The sequence below is a fragment of the Hippocampus comes genome, unplaced genomic scaffold (assembly GCF_001891065.2).
Source record: "Hippocampus comes isolate QL1 unplaced genomic scaffold, H_comes_QL1_v1.1 scaffold105, whole genome shotgun sequence".
NCBI lineage: Eukaryota > Metazoa > Chordata > Actinopteri > Syngnathiformes > Syngnathidae > Hippocampus > Hippocampus comes.
This window is the reverse complement of record NW_017806235.1, coordinates 2,379,262-2,402,674: the sequence shown is the minus strand read 5'-3', so window position 1 is coordinate 2,402,674 and position 23,413 is coordinate 2,379,262. Positions and strand designations below refer to the sequence as shown.

At 41.5% G+C, this 23,413-nt stretch overlaps 3 protein-coding genes across 6 annotated transcripts; 1 reads left to right on the top strand and 2 right to left on the bottom strand.

Moving 5' to 3' along the window:
* Window positions 1-922: 922 nt before the first annotated feature.
* On the bottom strand, window positions 923-11,355 carry stk11 (serine/threonine kinase 11). Of its 3 annotated transcripts, XM_019856854.1 has the most exons (12): window positions 11,043-11,355; window positions 10,144-10,373; window positions 9,494-9,829; window positions 7,730-7,813; window positions 7,311-7,400; window positions 6,726-6,858; window positions 6,476-6,612; window positions 5,891-6,018; window positions 4,072-4,129; window positions 3,739-3,932; window positions 2,316-2,573; window positions 923-1,325 (listed from the first exon to the last, which is right to left on the bottom strand). In XM_019856854.1, the coding sequence occupies exons 3-11, from the start codon at window positions 9,775-9,777 to the stop codon at window positions 2,365-2,367; spliced, it is 1,317 nt and encodes a 438-aa protein (XP_019712413.1). In that variant the 5' UTR covers window positions 9,778-9,829; window positions 10,144-10,373; window positions 11,043-11,355; the 3' UTR covers window positions 923-1,325; window positions 2,316-2,364. The 3 variants fall into 3 exon arrangements, 2 of the variants coding, with proteins under 2 accessions (XP_019712413.1, XP_019712412.1); XR_002166465.1 differs by having other exon boundaries at window positions 2,312-2,573; window positions 9,494-10,373; window positions 11,043-11,354; XM_019856853.1 differs by having other exon boundaries at window positions 9,494-10,373; window positions 11,043-11,354.
* Window positions 11,356-11,916: 561 nt separating this feature from the next.
* On the bottom strand, window positions 11,917-18,239 carry sugp1 (SURP and G patch domain containing 1). Its single transcript, XM_019856883.1, has 14 exons — window positions 18,092-18,239; window positions 17,336-17,504; window positions 17,110-17,213; window positions 16,569-16,802; window positions 16,294-16,417; window positions 16,091-16,191; window positions 15,164-15,287; window positions 14,756-15,078; window positions 14,062-14,168; window positions 13,700-13,877; window positions 13,503-13,609; window positions 13,171-13,316; window positions 12,307-12,436; window positions 11,917-12,194 (listed from the first exon to the last, which is right to left on the bottom strand). Exons 1-14 carry the CDS (start codon window positions 18,108-18,110, stop codon window positions 12,168-12,170), a joined length of 1,893 nt encoding a protein of 630 aa, XP_019712442.1. The 5' UTR covers window positions 18,111-18,239; the 3' UTR covers window positions 11,917-12,167.
* Window positions 18,240-18,699: 460 nt separating this feature from the next.
* LOC109507466 (E3 ubiquitin-protein ligase RNF126-like) lies at window positions 18,700-23,387 on the top strand. Of its 2 annotated transcripts, none has more exons than XM_019856918.1 (9): window positions 18,700-18,863; window positions 19,768-19,828; window positions 19,907-19,947; window positions 20,013-20,130; window positions 20,274-20,342; window positions 20,409-20,478; window positions 21,096-21,189; window positions 21,296-21,411; window positions 22,406-23,387. In XM_019856918.1, the coding sequence occupies exons 1-9, from the start codon at window positions 18,833-18,835 to the stop codon at window positions 22,556-22,558; spliced, it is 753 nt and encodes a 250-aa protein (XP_019712477.1). In that variant the 5' UTR covers window positions 18,700-18,832; the 3' UTR covers window positions 22,559-23,387. The 2 variants fall into 2 exon arrangements, with proteins under 2 accessions (XP_019712477.1, XP_019712476.1); XM_019856917.1 differs by adding an exon at window positions 19,641-19,699 and having other exon boundaries at window positions 18,705-18,863; window positions 19,907-20,130.
* The last annotated feature ends 26 nt before the right edge of the window (window positions 23,388-23,413 follow it).

Here is a 23,413-nt window from a genome sequence, read left to right as displayed (position 1 = left end):
TATATATTAAATGTTCTGTCGAGATGCAGCTGTTGTGAAAATAAAGATGTACTGTATGTGTTACATAAGAAAAATCTCGACCCAAACAAAAACGTCACAAAAAGTAGGACTGCTGAAAGGATTCCGGTCTCAATTTATTCACAAAATCGACTTGGGGTGTGAAATGTCGGGGCCTGTTGAATCAAACACAAAGCTGATGAATTGTTGCACTTTCTATTGACAGAAAGAAGCATTTCATTGGTCTGCCTGTCAGGATGTAAATAATTTTTCTGACAAATAGAGTGAAATTGGACATTTTCCTGATGGGATTAGTCCATGAGACAGGTTCGTTAATGTGACTGATGTGTTGTCGAAGTAGCAATTCAATCATAAGACATTTTATCTCTTCTCACACACACACGCACTGGCCAGGAAAATGGTTTTTCTGGTCAGTGTGTGTGGTTTTCGAATAAAATCCAAATACACACACACACACACACGCACTGGCCAGGAAAATGGTTTATCTGGCCAGTGTGTGTGGTTTTCGAATAAAATCCAAACTCAACACGTTAACACACTGGTGAAAAACCTTTTGCCTGCTCAAGTTTGTGGTCAAAGATTTTCTCAGAAGGGACATTTCAACGTGTCCACACAAGAACGCACACCGGGGAGAAACATTTTTGCCCGTTTGGTTTCAATTCGCTATTGCGACATCACCAGAAAGCTCAAACGAACCTGTCTCATGAACAGTCGGATCCCAGCTTGAGTTTTTTGCTTGAATTCCACCAGTCGGTCAAGAAATGATCCCTGGTGGAAGTGTGAACATAAATGGTTGCTTTAGTCAGGATGATGCGAAAATATTTGGCCATTTTTCATTTTCTGCAAGTGCTCAAAATGACAACGAGACCCATCATTACGTTAAGTTTTTTTGCCCCACCCCCCCTTTTTTTACGCAAGACCAAATTTGAGCTACAAGCAAGCTTCTGATATGTCACAGCTCTATTGAAGAGCCCCCCCCCCCAACCTGTATTTTGCATGGATGACTGCTTATGACCTTCACATTGATGCTTGAATGCGATATAAATTACCCTCAAAAATTTCCAATGACATGTTCCAATTTGGAATATTTTTTTTAAAAAGTGCCGTCTTAAATTCCCTGGAAATTTACCAAGCTTTCTGGAAATTTAGAGGAACATTTCCACCCATCCGCAACCTTTCTCAGAGCACACGTTTCTACAAAGCCAGGTGGTCCACGGAGGTACGAGGAGCTTTTTGTCAAACTTCAGCAGGTTTTCCCCTCACAAGCGTGTCCGCTGCAGACAGATGAGGATTGGGGACAGCTCCACCTATGAGAAGGGGGAAAAGAGACAGGAAAGTGATGCACACTGGCAGAGGCAAACTAAAAGTATCATTACGTGACACTTCACACATCTCAACTCATCGAGAGAAAAGTGGCACAAAAGAGCGGCGTCGACTTCGGGGTGAGTCATTGCCTCCAAAGATTAACACGCTGCATCTCCTCTGCACTGCAGTGATGATGAACAAAGCTTGCTGGGAGTGTATGTCACAGTGTGAAAGAGATGACTTCACCAGAACTTTGGGAAAACACAGATAGATAGAACTTTGTATTTTTTAGCCGCATCCCGGCGCCCTGATACTGCTCAGTGGAGTCTTGACTCATGTTATCTACTAGCAATTTAATAAGAAATGAGGAAGTAAAACTCCAGATGCCTTGTATGTCAATATAAGCCAGCAGGCAGTCAATTTAACTGTGACAGTTTGTTCAAAGGGCAAGGGTGGCCGATTCAATTTGCAAAAGGACTACATGAGAAATTGGAACGCTTGTCGAGGGCAAAGCCAACATGCTAACCTCAACTTTGTCTATGCCGTGCAGAAGTATGTCGCCAATATAAGGTCATTTTTGAGAGTCGCTGGGTTGCTACAGTTTGTACTAGCGTCCATGTAAAAGCGCAACTTCCGAAATAAAGACAACGCATATTTGACATTTTATTTTATCTTCATGGTGACTGTGAGGGCCTGTCAGAGACCGGGTGTGCTAGATGTGGCCCACGAGCCAAACTACAGTGACTATTTGTGATAGAAATATCCGACGCGGTTTATGCAGTCACGCGATGAGTCACTGTGGCAATTGCTGAATATCAATACCTGCTTCTCTCGACACTTCTTCAATGCCTCGTCACTCTCCCTCTGCATGATAATGTGTTGGTCTCTACTCTTGCTGTAGTGTGAAAGATTGTTCCTTAAACTTGAATTTTTAGAGTTTAAAAGAAGCCTCAGGACCTGGCACCCAGTTTCCTTATTCAGTACCCACTCACCGGATGACTGCTGCCACCAGAGACTGAAGAGGAGAGGGGGGGGGGGGCGTCATTGCTGCTTGCAGGTGGAGAGCTTGCGGATTTTGCTCGCCGTGGACATCCCTTTGCGCGAGGGGTTGGACGAGGATGAAGACCGTCGTTCGGTTTTGGCCTTGCTGTTCAGAGACCCCACTTCTGTGCCGTTCACGCAAACAGGTTTGGCCATAGGTGGGCTGTAGTCCGCGTGCCCCGGGTCGTGATCGTCTTCGGCCACTTGACCTAAAAGTTGGCAGATGGAGGGGAAAAAAATTCTGACTTTTGACCAGAAATCAGACATTGCTCTGAGCTGACTGGTTTCCATTGATGTCCCAGAAGTGTTTTTCATACAAATAATTATTCTCATAATAACTACTTTTGTGCTAGAGTAGTTTACTGATAGACTAAAGCTTTTTTAACTATATTGCATGGTTGAACGTAAAGCCTATTTCAAAATTTCATTGAAAAGCGAACAAATCAGCATCGCGGAATCAGGACGGACAACGGATTTTTACAAAGGGCCAAAAGAAGGCATAATTAATAAACACCGGAGACAAGGATGATGCCATGTTCATATTACACGCCCGGATGCATCAACTGCTCAAGAGAAACGTTATACGCATTTAAAGAGCATTTGCTAGAGGTGCAGCATTGCTCTGCACACGTGAGAGTGAATCCTGAAAAACCATTCATACTCCCAACACCAGAACCATCTCCACTGTACTATTTATAGGACACTTCATTCACACTCTGCAGCTCCAATTGGACCTAAGTGGGGCACCACTTCTAGATGCCCGGCCAGCACAGACTGCATTCATCATTTCATGCTGTTGCCTAGCAACTGATATAGGTTGTGAATTCTTTATAGAGAGAAAAAAAACCAACTCTGGGACGTGGTCAATTTCGTCATTGATAAAGCACAGTGAGTATGTGCCACTTTTGATGGCAGGTTGCCACCGATCAGATTGGAGCACCGATCAGCATTGTTGTTTTTGTCTTTTTTTTTTCTTCCTCTTGCGGCGTTTGCTGTTCTCCGTGTGAACCTATTGTGGGACTGTTTTTAACATTTTGGCAGTGACATTTGTCAAAGGAGCGCATCGGTGGTTGACGGTTGCGCCTTTTTGGTAGCTTGTTTGTCCCATGCAAGCTTTGAAATACGAGCCGCTGCGTGTTAAGACTTTGCTTTTTTCCTCGTGTGCAGTGTGCATGCGTTATACTGCCCTCTGGTGGCCAAGGCGCGCGCCCGCACGTACACATTATGATGTATGCTGTCTGTTTGATTACATTATTTCTGGATGTTTTTATAAAGTCTAGTCGTCAGAGTGCCATTATCGGACAACTAGAGAACATAGAGCTTGAATATCGTGTTGAAACCTTGGCTGAAAAAGTCCCTCAAGAGCACACAAACCTGGCACCGTGAAATCCTGAGTGTAGATGATCTCGTCCTCTCCATCGTAAAGCTCGTCGTCATCATCTTCATTGTAGCCATGGAGATCCTCCAAGTAGGGCACCACTGTCATACTGCGCCAAGGGTCCCTGCTCTCCGCACTGGCGGGGATGGGTACGGGGAGCTCCGTTGGTGGGTGTTTCTTACGCACCCAGCTAGCAAGAACACATCGAAGCAGTGTAGAGGTGGCGTGTCAATGACATACTGCACTTCGGTAACCATTTAGTGAATGCCTTCAGCTAGGATTTGCAACCATTGGCTTTCATGGAAAATGACAAATCAGAAACCGCTTACTTGTGTTGTCTTATGTTTTGTATGGAAAACCTCTTTGCAGGGTCATACTCGAGCATTCCTGAAAAAAAAGGGAGCACTTGAATCACAACCTCAGAAAAAAATGCTCAAGTCACCCCATTGTGCGTGAGCGTACAGCAATGTACACGGCTTGCTGTTCACTAAATGCTATGAGGTACGGGGGCTTCCTCGGTTTACCCTGATCCACGTATACACTGAACCCTCATTTATTGCAGCGATGTACTGTGCAATGATTCTGAAACCGAAAACGACTCCTTGAATGCTAAGGGCTATGAGTTGAATAAACTTCCATTCAAATTTGGGTGACGTTGCCACTTTAAGGACTGGTGTAAACCAAAGAACCCCTGTTTCTAATCATTGTCGAAAGTGGAATATATTCGGTCCAAGTTTGAATTGAATACAACTTTAGTGTCAAATGTGCTGAACATACAGCACAGATGAAATTTCTTCCCTCTCAACATAAAACAAGAGGAGCCGCTGCGGGTGTTGGTCACCGAGTGCAGGAAATGAAGAGATGTGTGAAGTGAACAGTGAAACAATTCATCTGGGATTTTGTCGAGGCAAACTAATCCGCTATGAACGACAAAATACATTTTTGGCCCTTGTGTGGGCTGAATGTGGGAAAAGCAAAATGTCAGCATGATGAGACAGAGTGATGTGTTGCAGACACAGACCTAATAATACAACAATCTCCCAGTAGCGCTGATCATAGCGTTGGGATTATTTTAGACAATTTTACAGGCCGGCTATCTCCGATATGATGCACCATCAGACACAGACGTCACACACTATGAGGGGTGGCGACCAGAAGACTCATGATGCCGTGACAGTTGCAGACCCCCCCACCCCCTTTCTATTCAGTGTGGAGCTATAAATTCAACAGCCATTGATCAAACAAGCCAACACTATTTCTTTCAATTGCAGAATTCACCTCCCCCACATGGAGACATTCATGAATGGGGGAGGGGGGGGGGCATGGCCATAAAAGGAAAAGCTGCAGACAGAGCGCACTTTTAAACGAAAGCACTCTGATTCAGCTTCACGTCTTGATCTCTACCTCAGTCTCGCCAGCATTTTTTTTTTATTCTCCAGGATTTCACAGGCAGTTTGCCTTGACATACAGTAAGACCGAGTTTTACCATGAAAGACTCTTGACTTCTTTTGTTTTAACAAGGGGCGTTGCAGCACCCTGTTGGAGTGTTTAGTATTCTGCTGTTGGCTCCAGATCAATAGAAACAACGTCAGCAGCTGAAGGGATTTCTACCATGTGTGTGCGTTTGGGTTGAGGGAGACCCAATGACTTCAAATGTCACAGCGCCACCAGGTGGACACACTGATAAAGGACACCAGTGCAGCCTCACTGCAGCGTGCCTTTGTTCTCCTCCTCCTGTGCATTCTGCAAACTTACAGTCTAAGCAAAACTCTGCAATTACTTTTGTCACCAAGACAGCATAATAAACAATATTTACTACCACCTGTACACACGTGCTTAAATGGGATTACACCGGGGAATTGCCCACACGTAAAATCAACGGAGACAAAATCTGAAAATCTTGCCCAACTGTTTTCCCTCCTGCCCCCACTTGAGAGCCACTTATTTGCATCAGACCTCAAACGTCAGTTTTCTTTAACGTTATCACTTAAGGCAAGGATGTCAAACTAATTTTTGTCACCGGCCACATTGTCATGACAACTTCCCTTGAAGTTGACATGTTTGATTTGCTTTCGCAGGCCACGTAAAAATGGGTGTGGCGGGCAAGATCTGCCCCACCAAGATACATTCCACATATTCAACACTCACCTCGCAGCAGGTCTGAGAGGAGAGGTCCGCAATCTTCAGGAATAGTAAATTCTCCTTTCCCAATGTTCTCAAATAGCTTATAGATGTTGTCCCCCTCAAACGGATAAAGACTTGTAGTAATGTTGTATCTGAATGGGGGGTGGGAAAGAAGGGAATTACTGCTATGGTTTTGAATATCATTTTACAACGATGGTACCGCTTGTCTAATCTAATATATTTAGAATGGATTATTCTACTTATCCAATTGATCAACCTGAATAACAAAAAAATATTGAACAATGATCAACAAAAGAGTGTGAGGTACAGGTATTGTTGTCCACTTGGAGGCATCATCCTCACATGACTGTATCAGTGACTTTGAGTGAATGTCGCTTTAAACGACAGGTCCTGGCCTGCTAAGTGATGTGGGAGTCAGCGAAGGAACAGCGGCCGGTTGTTCACGAGCTAATTGCAAGACAGTCTGTGTGTTGACTGTTGAGCGCCTGTGTGTCAGTTGCGGCCAAAGCAAATTGTGGATATTACATAAATATAACTGGGCTAATTGTGGAGACTGTGCAAATAAGGTCAAACGCTGTGACGACTCACAGTGTTACTCCCGCCGACCAAATGTCCACTTTAAACCCTGAAAAGGTGTCCAGGCCGTTGGCAATCTCCGGCGGCTGAAAGGCCGGAGAGCCCTGACTGGTGCGACACGTGTCGTCCTCTGCAAATGGATGCAGGGCCTGGATGAAGCACAGTAAACTTCAACATATAGTCCATGGGCATCCATTTTCTTCTACTTATTTAAAAAAAGAAGAAAAAAAAGAAGAAGAATTTAATGAGTGCGTAAGCTTACCTCAGCTACCCCCAGATCAGAAATTTTAAGTGCCCCATCTGTGGTCAATAGCAGATTGCCTGGTTTAATGTCCTTGTGAACAATTCCCTGGCTGTGCAAATATTCAAGGCCATCTAAGAGTTGGCAAAAGTACCTGCACAAAATGTAAAAAGTGCGTGAGAAAGTGTGCTAACCAGCAATCGAACAACATAGACCCCACCCCCACCATGCATGCCAAAAAAATAAAAAAATGGCAATCTCTCAGTGTCATGAAAAGTATAGACAATTTGCAAGAAACATGGAGTCAATATGATTTGCCTTCGTGGATGGCATAAAATGATGCTGCGAGCCAGATCTGCCCTATGGGACTCGACTTTGACACGTGGTGTAGACAGATTAAAGGTTCAGCGCAGGGACTCTCGCATTTTGAGACAAGTTACACATTCATGCAATTACCCGTTCCGTTCTTTGAAAAGTATACGCACAGCAGTTCAAGATCTAAATTTAGACCCGGAGCCATTGGTGCAAAGAGGATAAGTCTAAAAATAGAACAAATATGGAAATAGAGGGGGTGAGAAGAGCGAGGGGGAGACGACAAAGACATACCCGTGAGCTTGAAATATAGGAAACCTTTTTTCCGGAACGCTGTCCAGCATTTCTTGCATCCCGCACACACAATATTCCATCACCATATACGTAAGTCATAAGTCAAGGGCAATGAAAACGTATAAAGAGATGCACTCTGCGGTCACACAATAATTTGGCAAAATGCATGTCTTGACAGAGATAATGTTAACGTATTGTCAGAGTTAGTGAATCCAAAATACGTTTATCGTGAATGTAGGTTGCATGGCGTACAAACGTGTCTTTAGTTATGTAAAAGTCCTCTTGTCTTACATGACGATACTCATGCACGTGGACCCCAATGAACAGCAAAGGACCACTGATGGTTCTTTTCAATCACCATTAAAAAATTCAAGTGAAACGATGACAAGAAACGAGCAACTAAAACCACTGAAGGATATATTTTCTGCTTCTCCTCATTGTAGAGAACATCCACCAACTGAATCACATTCTTGTGTTGGAGTTTTCTTAGCAGCTGAATTTCCCTGTGAGGAAGGAACAAACATGAAAATGACTAATCAGAGGAGTTTTAGATGAACATTTTGCCATTTTCCACAGTCGTTCGTAAAACCACCGCGCCAAACAAAATCCCAGGGAAGTTCAACATTCATCACTGAGCAATGAGGACAAGCTTTGCTGTAAATGGTGAAAAACCTGGGAATAATTTATACCCCTCGAACAGGGATTTGTAATAGCACATAGACGCCACAAGATGATGGTAAAGCACTTAAAAAGGACAGGATCATAAATCACAAACAACATGCATCTAGCATAGCAATGACATATACAAAAAAATAATAATAATGATAATAAAAATAAATAAATAAATAAAGGTATTGGGACAGTTAAATTATTCATCCTAAACCACCTTCACATCATCATTGGGAGCATTCACACGACCTCCGCAAGTTCGCCTTGGCGTACTAGAGAAACAATCCTTTTTTTATTTAATGATGTGCCGCACAATGAAAAAGGCGAGGCGTCAGCAACAAATGGCAAAACAAAAAGTCCTCACAAACGGTGCGGGCAGCAGCTGCCCGGCCACGTGGCCTTTGATGAGTTGACAAACTGCTGGCTTTAGTCCTTCTCTTTGTCTCACCCGAATCAATACTCAAAGCCGGCACCCGAGTGCACGAGTAAAAAGGGAATGCAATCAACTAAGTAGTCACATCTGTTGCATGACAGCAAATTTACCCAATACCAATTAGATAAACCCTTGCCACACCATTTCCTTCCCGCTGACCCCAATAACAGGCTAGCAGGAACTGACATGACATCACAGACGGGCAAACAAAATATGTGCATTAGCAATTATACAAAAAAAAACAATTAAACTTGCTTTTTGGCATTTACACACGTTTGGGGCATAACATAAAAAGTAGAACAGTCAGGATGACGGGCGTTATTAGTTGTTGTAGTAATGCATTGCACTCACTACCTGAAAGAACACTCCCTCCCCGCTTTAAAAAAAACAAAAAAAAAAAAACAAAACAACCATGTATGGGGCTGTTATTCCCAAACAAAGGCGTGTCTCGCCTTGACTGTTGTCACGGAAATGGCATTGCAAAGTCAACAGCACTGAGACCAATGGCGGACATGACACCATCCTCACAAACATACACAAGCCTCGGCAGGCTCCAGGATCCTCCTCATGGCGTCCGCCAACGCGAACGGACGCACCGCTCACGCTCTATAAACACGCTATCGTCAAGACTTTCTTGCCTTTGTGAACCCGTGCAACTGCTCCCTCATGCTTCCTCTATAATTAGCGCAGGCTGCTGCAGTAATATTTAATGATGTATGGTGTGATTAAATCTTCTGGTATTCGGAAAAGAAAATATGAAAATCCAGAAATGCTGAATCAGGGGGCAAGAGGACAGGAAGGGGACAGAATGAGGGGAGGGAAGACAAGTGATTAATAATCCCCGTGGCATTATGGAAAAACAATGATTTTAGCATTTAGCCTACATTTTATCAATATGTTTCTAATGTGCTTTTCAAATACGTACAAACTGATCAACTTTCCTCCCGGCTCAGCAACTTATTTCTACACGAAGTGCTATAAGTGGAAATTATCTATTTTTTTCAATTTATTGTTTCAGCCCTACACAGCATTCTTTTGCATTTGTTATTTAAGTACAAAAACAAGATGGTAGGACACTCACTTTTTCACATTGGCTTCTCCATTAGGAATCCTCCTTAGCTTCTTCTTTTTCAGTATCTTGACAGCCCTGCGGCAGAGGGTTTCAGAGTCCAGCATCTCTTTCACTTTGCCATACGATCCCTCCCCCAGCAGATCCCCCATCAAGTACTTTCCTATCAACTTCGCCCTCTTTCTCCGTGGCTGATAAATCACCTCGGTAGAGTCGATGCGGTGAATGAACGTGTCCATCTCCATCAGTTCATTTTCATTCAGGTAGTTGAGGTGATGTATCTCCCCGGTACTCATGACTGATCCACAGACTGAGCGTCGTGTGCAAACTACTTGGGAACAAATCTTCCTGGTGGCGGAGAGTAATCCACTGTTAACCTCTTGGCCCGAAAATGAGAGGTAATAAAGATAAATACTGAATGTGGGCGGGAGGGAGAGAGAGAGAACTCTGGCTGCGGTGGGGATCAGTCCAGATTTGTAAACATTACTGTTATTTTTAATTGAAAGCTGCACACTGACGTGAAAATGTATTCGGTCCGCTGTCTTATTAGTGTTTCATTGTGTGCCTTTTGTTTGAGACAAATGCACTTCAACAAAAATATTTTTTGTTTTGTTTTGTTTTGTACCCTCAGCTCTATTTGATTTAATTTGATTCAGCCTTACGTAGGGACGACCAGCCCTGGTTTAAGGCCATGTGGCACATTTCTGTCAAGGATCCATGCTGCCTGTTATCGTCTGCCTTGGGCCACGTAAACGTGGACTGCATCCAAACACACTTCCACTGCTAATTTCATGCAGCAGTGTCAGCTGCACATCTGTAGAAAGACCAACCCTACTGAAAGTGTGTTCCTCCTGACTTCAGGTGTCCTCCATTCCACCGAGATTTCGGCTGCCTAGAAAACAAGGGTCATTTAAACATTAGTGAAACTGCACAGGTCTGAACTAAGTTTTCCCATTTGGGAGCCAATCAAAATATCGGGTGGACCATTATGGGGTCCCGGGGGGGGATCACTTGCTGCATAATAATGGTAGTATTAATAATTATATACTTCAGTGACAACGTTTAATGCAAAATTTAAATGATGTAGCAATGTCAATGTATTACGCTCAACTAATTGCTAGCCAGAATGCTAACGTATCCTATCTGCTTGAATGTACTAGCTGGCTGTATTGCACTTTCAGAGGATACCTTGAACAAAACATGTAGCTTGGTCCACGAACTTTACAAACAAATAATTCATGTGAAGTGCAAAATAAGCGAACGTGACTTTGGATGCGCGAAACGTCGTCACACAAGCTAGCGGCGAGATGCGGCTCTAGCTAGGCATCATTGACACTCCAAACGTCAAGCCAAGCGCTTCCCATTTACCGGTGATGTTGGAACAAGTCAAATCTAACTGTCCGCGTGTGTATCTTAATCCTAAACTAGAACATGCCCTGACGACCACAGAATCGTGCAGATAAATCCCGCTAACGCAAGCTAACCGGGGTTGCGTCCAAGTCCCAATGTAAACTGCTAGCTAGCTAGTTCATTGCCAACTCCTCCGGTGTGGAAAACTCACCTAAAATCCGCATGTATCTTTGCTCGGTCGCAGGCTTTATTCGTTTGTCATATGTCGGTCCTCAGACGAACAAAAGCGTAACTCCAGCCAAGTTGCATATCATTTCATATTTTTCGGACTCTTCGTATTACTCTGCCCGTCAGGTTGTCGCCATCTTGTTTACCTCCCCCCAAACTCGAGTCAACTCGCGCCGACAGTCAGCGCGTTACTGCGTCAAATCAAAGTTTGCAAAGATGCAAAGTCCAAGAGCGACAAGCAAACTCACAGACAACACAATATTTTCACATATCAACATAAGCGTTTTTTGCCCCCGAAAACATAAAGGCAATGCGCCTCTTCCATGTTGGCACGCTGTCATTTGCAAAATACGAGCCGGTTTCATTCATCACTTAAAAACGTGATTCACCTTACAGGGCCACCGCTTACGAATGTTTCCCCACCAACAAGAAAAGCATGTGTTATGTTTACAGTGTTGTTAAGTCGCTACTTACTGATCCCTTGGCCAATTCTTGAGTGACTTTTGCTTGGCTGGGGTCTCAGAGCTATAATTAACTCGAGTAAGCCCCATTGGGGAATAGCAATGTGAAGGTCTAATTTCACTTATCTGTCACCCTCCTCACGACTAGGCTCCTCCAAACAGCAATCCCTCATGTTCAGAGCCGGGGGAAATTCCTATTGCTCCTAATAATTAACATGCATGGGTAAACCCTCCAAACAGTTTATAAGACACAAATCTCAGACAACTCCAGAATGCAGTAATATAATTGTATTAATACTGGAAAATGTTAAAATAAAACAGACAAGAATAAGGGGGTGAAAGAGAGGGCGTTGAAACTGTAGCCATGCTGAAGACAGAAATAATGTGGGACAAATGTAAGTGTACAGGGCATCTTTAATTATTTCCGGTGAAACACAGAACAGTAATTGATTGTGAGACAGATGCAGTCGGAATATTCAAACCTGAACAAAACCTAACATTTAGGGGGAATCTAGCAGGTAGTCACCCTTGTTATTCTGTTCACGCACACACGCACTGTCAGATATTTCCATTGTGCAATGATGTCACATTTTACAAGCGAGTTGAGTTTTCATCTTTCTTCCATTTGCGTATGCAGCTGTTTCCAGTCAGTAGTATGGTCTCCGTGGATTATTCTGTGAAAACCAAACATTGGATTAAATTCAATGAGCGTGACTACCTACGGTACTTGTTACATATTTGTGCTGTTCCATGCAAAATAGAAAAGAGCAGGGGACATGAGGTTACCAATGGATTAGGCCTAAATCGGTAGGCAAGCATCATCCTCTTTCTGAAGGCATCATACTCATCATCGCTTTTTGCGAGGTCGGCTGGACGGTCAACACCAAACCCTGCTCCATTCATCGCTGTCGTTCCCCTGCAACCAGACACAAAAGCCTTTTGAGTCCATTTCTGACATCCAAGAAAGTATGAAATAATGTATGAATGTCAAAAAATGTGGCTTTACAAATAAGCACCAGGAAAAAGGATTTTGCAAAAAGGTCAAGCTTCACAACGTAGCAGTGATGTTTTATTTGTCTACTGTAATAAAAACGATAGTTGTTTTTAGTGGCCCTTTATATTTAAATCCACAAAGAAAAAAACTGTTGGGAGAGCCACACGATCTTAAAGGTGGTGGTTCTTTTCTTTCACATAAAAAGAAAAAGAAAAAAATGAGCGATCACAACTTGGAGGGTAGGGGGGGCGATTGAAATGTATATGATCACATTACTCAACCAAGAATTTTGATTTCATATTTTTTTCACTGTTGCATAAAAGTTGTCCTAGTAAACAACTGGTTTATACGGTCATGCAAGATCAAATGCAAATATGCAGTTGTTTAAATGCCATTGAATCTGAGATTAAAATGTGTGTATACAATATTGAAAAAAAAAAGTTTTTTTTTTTTTTTTTTTGTAACTATTGATACAAACACATTTAATTGTGATCAAACAAAATTATTGTGCGCACACATGCCCAAAATGGATCCACTGTATCTACCCAGTGGGATATAATGAAATGGGTTGTGACATCATCAATATTTTGTTTTCTATTGCATGATGTAAATAAATCCAGAGACAAAAGGAAACAATTGAAAAGATGAACACGCACTTGTTGACAGGAGCCTTGATGCCTTGTCCTTCACTGCCAAGGCCTTCACCTTCCTTCCAGCCCATCTTCATCAGCATGCGGAAACCCAGGTTCTCGACTGTCAATTTAAACTCTTTGTATTCAGAGTAATCTGGGTCCCGCCCCTCCTGCAAAGAAGTTAAAGCGGTGCATTCATGCCATTGTTGCTGTTATTTTTTTTTTTCTCACGAAAGTACAAAACGGGCAAATGAGAAGAGATGAAAGACAACAATTGGATTTCACAAAAACAAAAAAACAAAAAAAAAAAACTCTTGCTACAATGATTTTAATAGCTTGTTCGCTCTTCAGCTGACCTTGAGTGCTTTAAAAGTTTCCATAAACTTCTCCAGCTCCTCAGGAGGGAGGAAGTCTCCAATGAAGTGTTTCCCTTTGCCCATGTCTGTCAGAGATTCTGCCCACTCTGAGGAAATCAGCACAACACAGGAACGGCGTGATTGACACTGTCATGCAAATTAGAAGCTGGTTGCTGAAATACTATTGCCAGCCTTACCTCGTGTCTTCTCCATTTCCATTTTCCGGAGACGATGCTCCCAGGTGCCGGCCTCCTGGTCCACCTCTTCGTCACTGTCGTACTCGTGTTGGTGGTCTTTTATGGCCTTGTCCCACATCAGCTGCATCTCGGCCATTGCGCGCTTGTGTTTCATGATCATGTCATACATCTCTTGCATCTACAAAGTGTTATGTGTGGGAGGACATTGAAAGAACAACTCACATCCAATGGACAGTTGGTCTAGTCATGGTGTAAGTGCTCTATTAAGCACAAAGCCGGAGTGACATTGTTTCTTTTTCCTACTGGACTTGAGCGAAGCTGCTTTTTTTTCCTCCACATAGTGCATCCAATCAACAATGTACCTCTTGTTGCTCTTTTAGCTGCCTCTTCTGGTCTTCCGACAGTTCTGTGACACCGACGAGACCAGCGGGCTTCCCTTTCTTATAACCAAGACCTTGAAGATCTTGAGCTAAAACAGAGGGGACGGCACCACAATATTTAATACAGTGAGCCCACAATTATCGTGGGGTGTATGCTCCAACCCAGACCCAGCACACAAGAGCTGAAAATACATTCAAGAGTTTTTTTTTGTTCTACATAACAGTTTGACCTCTCCCAAAATGGGTTTAACACTTAAATTTCTGACAAGAAACTTCTTAAACCACAATTTTAAAGTATTTAAAACCACACACACAATAATTGCAAGTAAAAAAAAAACAAACATCAAGTCGATGTGTTTGGTATGTGTGTGTGCCTTTAAGAGGCGGGGCTAAGTACGGTGGCATGTGATTTTGGCAAATTTGCATGAGTGTCTGTGTGTGAGCTGTGGCCGGAAGCAGCTCTCGGTGTCTTCATCTTTGTGTTTTACTTTCCTTTGCCTAAGTCAAGGTAAAAATTCACAGACATATTTTGTTGAAAAGAACGTGACACAGCGGGGTGTGAATGATAAAACGTGATATCATGGGGGGAAAACTTTTTGGAAGAGTCGTACTTCAAAACAAAACAACTACATAGATGAAGCGTTCCTACTATGTACTGAGCATGCATGTCAAGTACCAGAGAGAGATGGCATGTTGGGGTCTGGAACACCGGTTTCCTGGGAGACAACGATGGGTGGAATGGGAAGCTCCACTTTGTCATCTTCGGACCCCCATCGACTCTTCCTCTTGCGTTTTACAGGCGGCGTATCTTCCACCTGAGTGTGCGGCTGAGATGCCGGAGAGAACGCAATCTGGGGTCGGGGAGGAGCAGCTGGTCTCTGCGGCTCTGCCCTGGACTCTGCTGCTGGAGGTGAAGAATTCTGGGAAGCTGCAGCACGATACTCTCGGAGCTTCTCTTTGTAGTAACGGTTGGCCGGGTTTTTGAGATCAAATAAAAAACTGGAGGGATAAAAAAGGCGTGCGAGGTTAAAGTGAAATAAGCCGTTATTGAGCTCATGTCGAAATTGATTTGAAAGAAGCTGACCTGAAGGTGGGGTTATCACGGTTACGCTCGATGGCGATGTTTTCCACCTCTGGGCCACCCTCAGCCACAAACCTGGCCAGCTTCTCGGCCACTTGCTGGGTTTCCGCGTCCACTGGGGGGGAGACTTTAAGCAGTCTATCAGTACTGGGGCTCAAATGACACTCTACTACTGTACCATACTCAACTGGCATACATCACCAGTATAGAGCTAATGGGGGGATAAAAAAAAAAAAAAAAGAGGGAGGAGGAGCAACGAGGACAGCACTGGTGATTGCTGAATTCAGTTGATGAAACACTTGATGAAACAATGTCAACACATAATTTGTATCGATACAACACTTGGCGCGATTTATATCGGCATTTACTGTCATTGTGTTCATGACATCTGTGCATTCCATTATTTTGTTTTTTCTCGAAAAAAAATATTAAGTGATGTATTTTTTTGTGCAATATGGGAAACAAGGCATGACAGATGTACAACTACTTGCAATGTACAAGTGCAGCACTAAATATGAAATAAGACACAAATCACGCAAGAACTCTATTTCTATCCACAATGGTGCCTTGACTTAGGAGTTGAATTCGTTCTGAGATCGCTCGTTCTGCTTGGAGAAAAAAAAAAAAAACCACACATCTCAACACAAGACAAAAAAAATTATGACGCGTGATGGCTCATATAAAAAAAAAAAAGAGAAACACACACACGTAAGTCAAGGTACCAGTGGTTAAAAAAAAATACCAGGTGTAATAAAGGGCATTGGTATATGATAGTAATGATAATATAGCAGGACAAGACTTATTTGTTAAACTGAATTATGATAACTTATCAATCTAATGACTGATAATGCAATACGATGTAGCCCTTCTGAGTGCAAATTTCAGTTTCTAAAATGAAGAAATCAGGGGTGCCATGAGACATCACCTTACCATTATCTGACGTTTTGGAAGGCGTTGGAGCATTCTTTCTTAATTCAGCAACCCTCTTTTTGTAGTAGAGATATTCCATACAGTTTCTATCATACAAAAATCTAAAAAAATAAAATAAAAATAGAAAGGTTAAAGCACAGGAGATTCAACTATTTCATGAGTTCAACAAACATCGGGGGGGTAAAAGTCTCCTTTAAACTTACGAGAAAACAGGATCGTCCTTGTAATCTTCTTTGGCCCTCCTCTCCAGCTCAGGTCCCCCCTCCGCCACAAAAGAGGCCAACTTGTTGATAATCAGTCTGGTGTCTGGGTCCTCTGGGGGAGAAACTTTAAGCAGGCTATCAGTACATTTACTCTTTGGTCACCTGTGACAAAATGGCAGTCTTAATCCTGCCCTTGGAGCAGGTAGGGGATGACCGAAATGTACAAGCCATTTTGTTGTCCATAGTTGAACGAAAACACACAGGTCTTGATTTACCTTTCATATTTAAGAATTCGGAGACATCAATCTCTTCCTCCTCATCATCGTCATCTGGGGAGCAAAACACACTTGGCCTCTGGCTGAGAACTGGACTCTTCTTGGACTGCGAATAGCTCCTAAACTGGCTAAGCATGCTGCCAACGCCAGGGCGCTTGCCAGCGAAGATGTTTTTTCTTTGGAATGCGTTTCCACCCGGGGAAGATGACTGACTTTTGTTGTCAATGGGGGAACCTAGAGAAAACATAAATTAAAAAAAAAGTAAATTAATAACTTGAAAAGCTACAGCAACAGATTTTTGGCTGCACATGAGGGCTGCAGCTATCAGATATTTTTAAAATAGATTATCCTACTAATGATCCTATGGACTAATCATAAAAAATATATAGTGCATTAAACAACAAATATATATATAATACAACAAATATATATTGTATATATACTGTGTGTGTGTATATATATATATATATATATATATATATCCTAAATGTGTCCACTTAAAATACAAACTATATGGGAATGTTGAACAGCTTGTACTAACCAGACACACTGTTCGGTTTCTGCTTCTGCATCATCATGAACTGTTGTAAGAAGCTTCCATCATTTACAAACTTGTTGGAGGTGGGTCCTTGCATAGTAGGAGAACTATTTGGATCACAAGAGGTGAAATTATTAATTTATCTTAGAGTCAATACAACAAAATGTACATGTACCACCTGACAATGGAATTGAAAAACATAACACTGGTGGTGAAAGTATGCATTTACCTTGCAGGCAGACATTCGTTGGGGGTTTGTGCATTAATTTTGGCTTGCTCGGCCAATTTGGCCTCAATTTCCTTCTTTTTCTCAGCTATCAATTGCTCTTGGCGTATAATGTTCAAGTTCATCTTCTGTTTCTGTGGCTGTGTATTCTTGTTTTTCCATCCTCCTCTCCCTAAAGGAAGGCGAAAAAAAACAAGATTATGAATCTTTTACAGACATTCCAACATACTTTGTTTTTGTAAGGTACTTCAAGACATTACCATTACTGAAGATGAATAAAATTAATAACATTAAACAAACAGTGGGATGGACAGTAAGGTACAGTATGACTGCTCAGTTTCTGAGAGGCTATATTGCAGTGTACCAAGCTTAAGGTAGAAAGTGTGTCAGAAAAGTTCCAGAACTGGTGCGACAAAATATATATATTTCAAATCCAAACGAAGGTAATCCTCTGCAGCTGTGTATTTTACTACATTTACAAATGCGCGTCAGACACAAATTGAGCTATTTTGGGAAACGTAAGTATCGACTTCGTTGCGGATTCGAAAGCAAATTGCAACGTCCATATCGTTCATCTAAATCTCGTGGGTCAACTTGTAAAATACGAACTAGCCCGTTACTACTCGTCGCATGCTAGTTACGATGATAAATACTATGGTCGTTTTCGGCTATATGACGCTAACTGACGCCGAATGCTAACATGAACTATTACTACTACAGTCAAACATGGAACATTTCACCGAAATACTATGAATGTACCTGTATCACTAGACTCCATGTTCGTATCAGGAATGCAATATACGTTTACAAACGATGTGAACACACAATGCACAAATCTTATACCGATGCTACGAAGATTACTTCACTCGCTATTTTGGGAGTGTAAACACGAATACTACTTCCGGTATGTGATTTTTTTTCTTCGTAATAAAAGTATTATTACACAGTGCTTCAATGATTTTTACCAAGTGTCTTCATGTGTTTTTTTTTCTTTAATTGAACAACATACACTAGAAAAATCAATGATAAAATCCAAAATAAACAAAAATAAATAACAGAAAAAGAATGAGCGCTTTTCACATTCCTTATATTCCTTAAAAATAAATAAGATTAAAAACATTTCCATTCGTCATAAATCATAGGGCTTCTCAGAAAGAAACATATTTATTGTTAAAAAGATAAATATAGGTTTCAAGATTTAACATGAATGTAGAAGATATATCCATACAAGAATAATATAGTATTCACCTAATCGTCATTATTTGTATTGCACATAGCAAGACCAAAAGAAAGCTAGAAAAAAGGGAAACATAAGGATGAAAACAGTCATGTGTATCAACTTCGTCTTGTTTTGATAGGCATCCCATAGTGCATTGCGAAATGTCGTCAGTCAGTTTACCTAATCGGCCGGTTCTCGCGATCGTTTATTAAAAACCTACCAATGTTCAGTGAAGAAATGGCAGAAGCTTCCCATCGGCCTTGCCGGTTTTTCTGCCACCGATGTTCAGCAGAGATAAGCCCGCGTTTACCGGTAAGGCAAACCAAGCAGCACTTGATATGCCGATTTGACGAATGGCTTGATAGTGATGTGTCTAAGTCAGGTGCGTTTATGTGGGAGGGGGTAACAGCGAGTTTCGTCGCTAGCCACGCTCGTTGGCTAGCAAGTGCTCGTTGTAGTTGTTCAACTTGGCGAATGTATTCCCATTAAAATCGTATAGTGAACACACAAAACATTGTCTTCATAGAAATACATTTGTGGCTCTACAGAATTGTGGCGGGCTGTACTCAACTGTCTGCTATGCATTCCAACGCCCAGAAGGAAAAAAAAAGCGTATTACTCTACGTTGCTTGCTTGATTTTCCGTTTTTTTTCCCTCAGTGAACATAAACACTATATGCTGGAGTAGAATTTCTTTAATTAGTAGTACAGATTGAATACACATGTTCTGCTACCTCGTAACTGTGATGATGTTATCCAGAGTCAGATTTACTTATTCAAGTCAGTTTTATTCAATCACTCTACTGTAGTTCAACTCAAGTAATTTTGTGTGTCTGAGTAGAAACAAAACAAAAGGGCGTTTCACAGCATCATGTGTGTATATGTATGACACTATCATATATCCCCTGCGCATTAATTAAGAGTTACCACCAGGTTGCAATTATACAAACCTTCAATTCCGTCCTCAAAAAGTAACAATAAACATTTTGTGCTGCTCATTATGAATATTTTCTGGGATATTCAGAGCCTAGGTTGTTCTTCCGAGTGGAATGTTCTAATGTGAGATTCATTTTTGTGTCAATACCCGAAGGACTTTACCTGTCCACGCTGTGACTCTGGATTCATTGAGGAATTGCCAGATGAAAGAAGGTATTCGGAAAAATGATGAAATGCAGTCGAAATATTGCATATATTTGACTGTTTTTTTTTTCATATAGAACTGAAGATAGCTCTCCATCTACATCCTCCGCAAGTGAACAGACACAAACGCCCTTTCAGGTCAGTTAAAGGCATTGTTTAAAGAATTTTGCAGTCTTTTGGCATCATCGAATTCATCCCCCATTATGTCTTTTCTAGACAACCACGAATCACCAGCACTTGTTCACCTTTCCTTCCGGGTACAGTCCATTCACTCTGGGAATTTTCAATGAAAACTTTGAACTCAGAACTTGGCTACCCACAGAAGATAACAGAGAGTCAGAAATCCCGCGAGAACAAGAAAACGATTCGCAGCAACCGCAGGGTCGACATGCGGCTCAACGACAGCGTACGCGCCATGAAGGAGTTCCCACATTAGAAGGGTAAATATTCATTCAAGTCTGTTGTGCGTGACAATTGCAGTCGATTGTAGGTAACCCAAAGCACTTCTGTGAACATGTTATTATTACAACAAGGCAAATGTCAATCTCACATTTACATTTTTTTTTTTTTACCGTTAATACAGAATTATCCAACAGCTAGTTAATGGGATCATAGCACCAACGGCTATGCCAAATATTGGAATGGGACCATGGTGAGTAACTACTTATGATGAATCTTTTCATCGTGCAAGTCTCTTAACTGGTTAAAAACTTTGCAGGGGTGTGCTTCATTCAAACCCAATGGACTATGCCTGGGGAGCAAATGGACTGGATGCCATCATAACACAGGTATAACAGTCGCCTTTCATATAAAAATCTGGTTAGAAATGTCTCGCAAACAATGATGAACTTACACGCCACCCTTGAATTCACTTGAGAAACTGTTTCCCTCCACCGGTAGGTGTTGCGGTTTTGGATCACAAGGGAGTTAGCAATAGAGTTGAAATGGGCTCAGCAGTTAAGTCTTGGATATCCGTTTAGGAACGATAGCATCTTTGTACTGAAAGAATTATGGATTTTTTTTCACAAGCATTTTATGAAGCCAGTGACCACCTGGGGTGCAGGTTTACATGGGCGAGTACTATTTGGGGAAATGCTCTACAATGGTGATGTTTTTTTTTTCTAAAATGTAGCACTGTGAGGACTATTTTTCATCTTAAAAAACTGCTTTTTTTTGTCGGGCTGCAACGGATGAACAGAAATGCCATTTCCTTCAATGAGTAAAGATGATGTGAGACACGGGGGTTTTGAGTTATGGGCATGGTCACCTAAGGATGTAAACTTGTAAGTCAAGGTTGCAGTGTATTGTAAACAGATTAAGTCGAGGAACGAGCCTCTGTACACAAATGTCCAAAAGATCAAATGAAACACGACAAGCTTTAAAATCTGGCCTGCATCCTTTGAAGCTACTCAACCAGTTTGAAAACACGGGTCCTCCTCCAGCGGATCGAGAAAGGATAAAGAGTTTGCCCACAGTCTCCATCACAGAAGAACATGTGGGTGAGTTTTAAGATCAAACCAATGAAACAGTTGATAGTAGTAAAACATCTAAAAATAAGGAATGGAGTTATAATTTGTGTTGAAGCGTCCTTGTTGACTTTTGCAGCTGCTGGTTTAGAGTGTCCCGTGTGCAAAGAAGACTACGGTGTGGACGAGAGCGTCAGACAGCTGCCGTGCAATCATTTGTTTCACAATGACTGTATAGTACCTTGGCTTGAACAGGTACGGCACTGATACTTGCTGGACACGTCATTAGATTACAATAGCGCAATCACACACTCATTTCTGGGAAGAGAAATAATCTTAAAATACTGTAAACTCCTCGGTATGATGCAGTGGAGTTCTTCACTGCAAATGACATGTATTATGGTCATTAAAGGCAGAGAAGAGAAAACAACAGCACTTTTTGTCATATATGTTAAAATAGTCTCTATAACCTGAGAGTTGACTGTTATTTAATTTTAGTTTGGAAGATCATCCTTATTAAATGTTATTACATTTTTTCGGGCATTGCTTGTTCAGTTATTTTGGGGTCGAGAAATTAAGCATGGAAGAAGAGGGAGGGAGCAAGAGGAAAGAGACACTGAAAACATAGATGCCTTTTTCTCTCATCCTAAATAAATAACTGAATAAATAGTGCCAACGGGTACTAGTTAGCCCCAGGGACAACATTAGTAACCCACAAGTCTGTTCCAAAAGAGGCTCACTAGTGATGGACAATGGGACTTGCTAAGCAGAATTAAAACAGAAGATTACTTGAACATTTGATCCAGAAGAAGTTCAAGGTTTTGTTTTGAAAGTGGGGAAATGCAGTTTTTATTTACCCAAATGTTTATTAAAAAAAGGTAATTTTAGAGCTGTAATTTTAATACCAAGATACCGCCATATTTTTTCTCAATTTTATCAAAGCGACTCAATCACTTTGATTCACTTCAGTTCTATTCAATACACTTGCATCTTGTAAATCAAAGTTGATTTTCTGATAAAAAAAAAAAAATTATAATAATAATAATTAATTAATGTGAACTTTCACAATCTGGATACAAAGCAACATCCTGTTATCCGCTGCCAAACCGTAAAAATGCAGTATAGAATTGTGATTTACACTAAAAATGAACTATATTTTTAAAAATGTACTATTGTTGATGTTGGGCCAAAACCTCTTATGTCTACTTTTGATCGAAATGACATTTTGTTTCCTTCTCTTTCCCTGTAGCATGATACTTGCCCCGTGTGTAGGAAGAGTCTTAATGGCCAGAACACAGCTACAAACCCACCGGGTTTATCAGGGATGAACTTTTCTCCCTCCTCATCATCTTCTTCCTCCTCCAACTCACTTAGCAATGAAAATGCTTCTGGCAACTCATAGAGTCTCCCTGTCGCCCTCACCTCATATTCTGGAAACCTCGCGCTCTCAAGGAGTCTTCTACAGCGGACACAAACACAGCTGTTAGTCTTAATTCTTACGGACAAGTAAGTTGAGATGAATTTGTCTGCGACTTCATCTTAGTCATCATTCCTCCACTTGTGCTGACTGGTTGCCGGATGCTGCTCGTTCTGCTGCTGCTGGTGCAGTAATTGAGGACATTCTCCTTGGAGCTTCCGCTGGAGGATCCCGTGGGTACTGAAACAATAGGAAAAGTAGGATCTGCCTCAAGGTTTGGGGACACATTTTTCTATTTCAAAGTCAAAATAAAAATAGTCTTTTTAAATGTTGCCTGTGGTGGTGCAGATGTGTAGAGGTGTATCAAGTTATCTGAATAATGCTGAGCCAATTACAGCCAGTGGATCAATTTACGCGTCTGCTTCTGACTATTTGTATTTATTTGCACATTTATTTTTGTTTTTAATTTGCACAATGCGTCATATTTTAATGAGACATCATCTAGACTTTTAACTTCTGTTTTTAATGGCATTTCATTAGTTTGATGTTTCTAAATTGTGTGTGTGTGTGTGTGTGTGTGGAGGGGGGTGCAATTTGGGTGGTGTTTGGATGAATTTAGGCTGTATTTTTATTGAGTGAACAAAGAAAAAAAATCCAAATCTTATTTAATAATTCTATGCCACCAGTACTAGGGCATATAAAAAAAATCCTATCTCTGTGAAACTGGCTGAAAGTGTTCAATGAACTGTAGTGTTTTATTTCCTGATTTAATGTTGTATTTTTACAGTCACAATAAAGTCCTTTGGAAATTGTTTTGGCAGACTCAGTCACTTTTACTAC